Source organism: Temnothorax curvispinosus, unplaced genomic scaffold, assembly GCF_003070985.1.
Source record: "Temnothorax curvispinosus isolate PA1 unplaced genomic scaffold, ASM307098v1 QBEX01009195.1, whole genome shotgun sequence".
Classification (NCBI taxonomy): Eukaryota; Metazoa; Arthropoda; class Insecta; order Hymenoptera; family Formicidae; genus Temnothorax; species Temnothorax curvispinosus.
This window is the reverse complement of record NW_020218975.1, coordinates 681-3376: the sequence shown is the minus strand read 5'-3', so window position 1 is coordinate 3376 and position 2696 is coordinate 681. Positions and strand designations below refer to the sequence as shown.

The 2696-nt window shown below is 37.1% G+C and overlaps 2 protein-coding genes across 3 annotated transcripts in view; both read right to left on the bottom strand.

Moving 5' to 3' along the window:
- Positions 1-128: 128 nt before the first annotated feature.
- On the bottom strand, positions 129-1383 carry LOC112458810. The gene is made up of 4 exons (XM_025022619.1): positions 1257-1383; positions 966-1195; positions 573-887; positions 129-520 (listed from the first exon to the last, which is right to left on the bottom strand). The coding sequence occupies exons 1-4, from the start codon at positions 1257-1259 to the stop codon at positions 400-402; spliced, it is 669 nt and encodes a 222-aa protein (XP_024878387.1). The 5' UTR covers positions 1260-1383; the 3' UTR covers positions 129-399.
- LOC112458809 overlaps positions 1352-2696 on the bottom strand; it is a 1816-nt gene continuing 471 nt past the window's right edge. The window contains exons 2-6 of one of the 2 annotated variants that reach the window (XM_025022616.1): positions 2513-2608; positions 2178-2422; positions 1879-2108; positions 1528-1800; positions 1352-1444 (exon numbers count right to left, since the gene is read on the bottom strand). In XM_025022616.1, the coding sequence (XP_024878384.1) occupies positions 1382-1444; positions 1528-1800; positions 1879-2108; positions 2178-2422; positions 2513-2595 (894 nt within the window). In that variant the 5' untranslated portion in view covers positions 2596-2608 and the 3' untranslated portion in view covers positions 1352-1381. Of the gene's footprint in view, positions 1445-1527; positions 1801-1878; positions 2109-2177; positions 2423-2512; positions 2613-2696 lie in introns of those variants that run through there. The other variant, XM_025022618.1, reaches the window with a different exon arrangement.

The window sequence follows — 2696 nt, the reverse complement described above, 5'->3', positions numbered from 1 at the left end:
CTTTCTCTAGGCAGAAAATTAATAATTCTATTCGTATTAATAAAATATTAATCGACAAATTAATCGATGATTTAACTTAATTAAAATATACCTGAGGGATATAGGACGTTAATTATCAATTACAAGGATTATAATATAAGGACAATTTATTACTAATGACATTTTTTAACAACATCGTGTTTCTCATTTTAGTGACATTTAACGTTGTAAATTAAATAACTATACAAGGAAGATATCGCGTTTTTGAGATTTATATAGGGGACTTGTCGAAATCGTTTACGTAGAATTGTTTGCCCTCCGTTTTGTACAAGGCATTCAGGTCCTTGTTGTCAGGATACAAATTCTTCGAACACGTAACAATATAATATAAATGAACGGCGACAGACTACAATATATAGATCACTTGCTATTTTGTATCATGTATAATAATAAATTGTAACGCTGCAACCAATCCTTAAAGGACACACCGTCCACGGTCGTTTCGTCGAGTGCCATTGCTTCTCGTACATCTCGGTTCGCCCTAAAAACATGATTAAATAACTGTAACTTCAGATCTTGACGGTTTAACTTACCAAGCACTCAGGACTGCGTTGAAGCGCTTGATCTCTTCGCGCGCCTGATCGCAAACGACTGTGGCGAGATTCAGCAGCTCCAAACTATTGTAATTACACTTTTCTCGCGACGGCATTAACTTATCTGCGCACTCAATCTCCTCAGTTGACGACGAACAGTGCAGTTTCGTGTAAATTATATTGGCAATCGCGTTTTTATAGCATTTTATGAGGGAGTACATCGGTATTTGTATAATTGGGAAGTAAGGCTTGATCCTCGAGCACTGCGGATTGACTGAGGTGATGAAGACTTTGTCGAGACCACATATTGCGTGTCTGCGAGAAAATTTGTTCATTATATATTAGCTTTACGATAATAATGTAAAATTTAACGTGAAAAACTTTTATACCAACCTGTATAGTCCCACATCTCCCTTCAACATTACTTTTCGATCTAAGATATTATAAAACATATCCAGTTCGATGTCCAACGCATTCTTCACGCATTTCGCGTCGTAATTGTCGACCTGTAACGCCATTATCTTCTGCAATTCGTAATGCAGCTTCTCTTTCTTTTTAAATATGAGCGTCGGCGTAGAGTTTAAAACTGCTATAGATCGCTGAATGTCTTTTATATATTTATCCTGCAATATGTTCGATATCAGTATCAAGGGTATGTAGAGTGTGGAATATGCCAATACGTACCATCCGTGCGTCAATCGTCTCTATGTCAGACGTTAATCGAGCTATGTCGAGATTGAGCAAGGAATTTTCCTGGATAGTGTTCTTCAACTTCTGAACTTCGTTTTGCCGACACGTCTGTTCGGTTTCTAACTTTCTCCAATTTCCAATTTCAGAGCTAACCACGTGTTCACATCTTCGTGGGCTAACGACTGCAAGACGAAGTGTGCATTAATCTTAATTTCATTTTTCTGTCAATCATCTTTTCTCATAGTTTGAAATCTTTTCACGGTACCTCTATTAGTTCAATGAATTCCACTAAGCGTTGTTGGTACATGTTAGCTCTAATATTAGACGATATGCCTTTCGAAATAGTGGATATGTATTGACCGCAAGCTCTTGCGATACCAATATCTATATTTTCGCCCACTACACTCGAGCTGCCCAAGTCGCTTTTGGTCTCCAATTTCATTAACGTGTCTAAATCTTGCGACAACGTTTGATACAAGTGTGTCCACAGCGGGTGTACGCCAATACCACTGAGAGAGCTCGATACCTTTGTCCATATCTGTTATTGGAAAATGTCATTTTCGTCAATACTATTTTACATGCAAATATTATTTTATATTCTAAAAATAAGATTTACCCGTTTCTTATCTATGGCTGAACGACGCAGATCTGTTATCATATGTAGATTCTCCCTTAATTTCTGTTGATCTATGTCCATAGAGGTGTTTGGCATTAAATGCTGGCACACTCGTCTCATGTCGCCGCAATCTTTCAGTTGCTTGCTGGTTTCGCCGTGTTTTAGTTTGAGAAAATCCTTCCTCGTACTGGTTACCGAACACTTACTCTTTATATCCTTCAATCGTTGCACTAACAATTTTATGGAACTTATTAACATTGTATTGAAACATTCTCGGGATAAACATCTTTTCACCTTACTTTTTTGCCTGACAGTATAGTCCTGTTCTTCGTATTCTTCTTCCAGCGCAGATATCTGTTGTTTCAATGTGCTGCTTTTAGATCTCAGTTGATTCAACTCTCTCATAGATGAAATTGCAGAGTTGTTCAATCCATGCTTCAGTTTGTACAGTAAAATGTTCTTTCTTATTTTACAGGCTTGGGCCGCAGGAAACACAGAATTGGAAATGTCCTCCCATAACAACTTCAATACTCCCTTGCACAATCTGATAAAAAGAAAAAAATTGGTAAGTCGATAACATGGCAAGCTCCAATAAATAGATACAAATAGTAATGGATACACAAGTAAGACGAACATTTTCTTTACCAAATCATTGTATATTGTCGACGGACACTCGAGCTGGTGAGTCCACGCAAAATTATCTGCATCCTCATTCATAATGATTCCGTTCCTGGGTAAGAAAATACAATGAATATGCAAACGTTCCAATGACCCAACATATTTTTATCTAACAGTAAAAGATACTATAAATATATAAA

What these genes read in the sequence shown, in the direction of transcription:
- LOC112458810 (XM_025022619.1), bottom strand. An exon ending in GGAGATGTGGGACTATACAG is followed by an intron (nt 888 to 965) that starts GTTGGTATAAAA and finishes ATTTTCTCGCAG; the next exon opens with ACACGCAATATGTGGTCTCG. An exon ending in AACGCAGTCCTGAGTGCTTG is followed by an intron (nt 521 to 572) that starts GTAAGTTAAACC and finishes TCATGTTTTTAG; the next exon opens with GGCGAACCGAGATGTACGAG.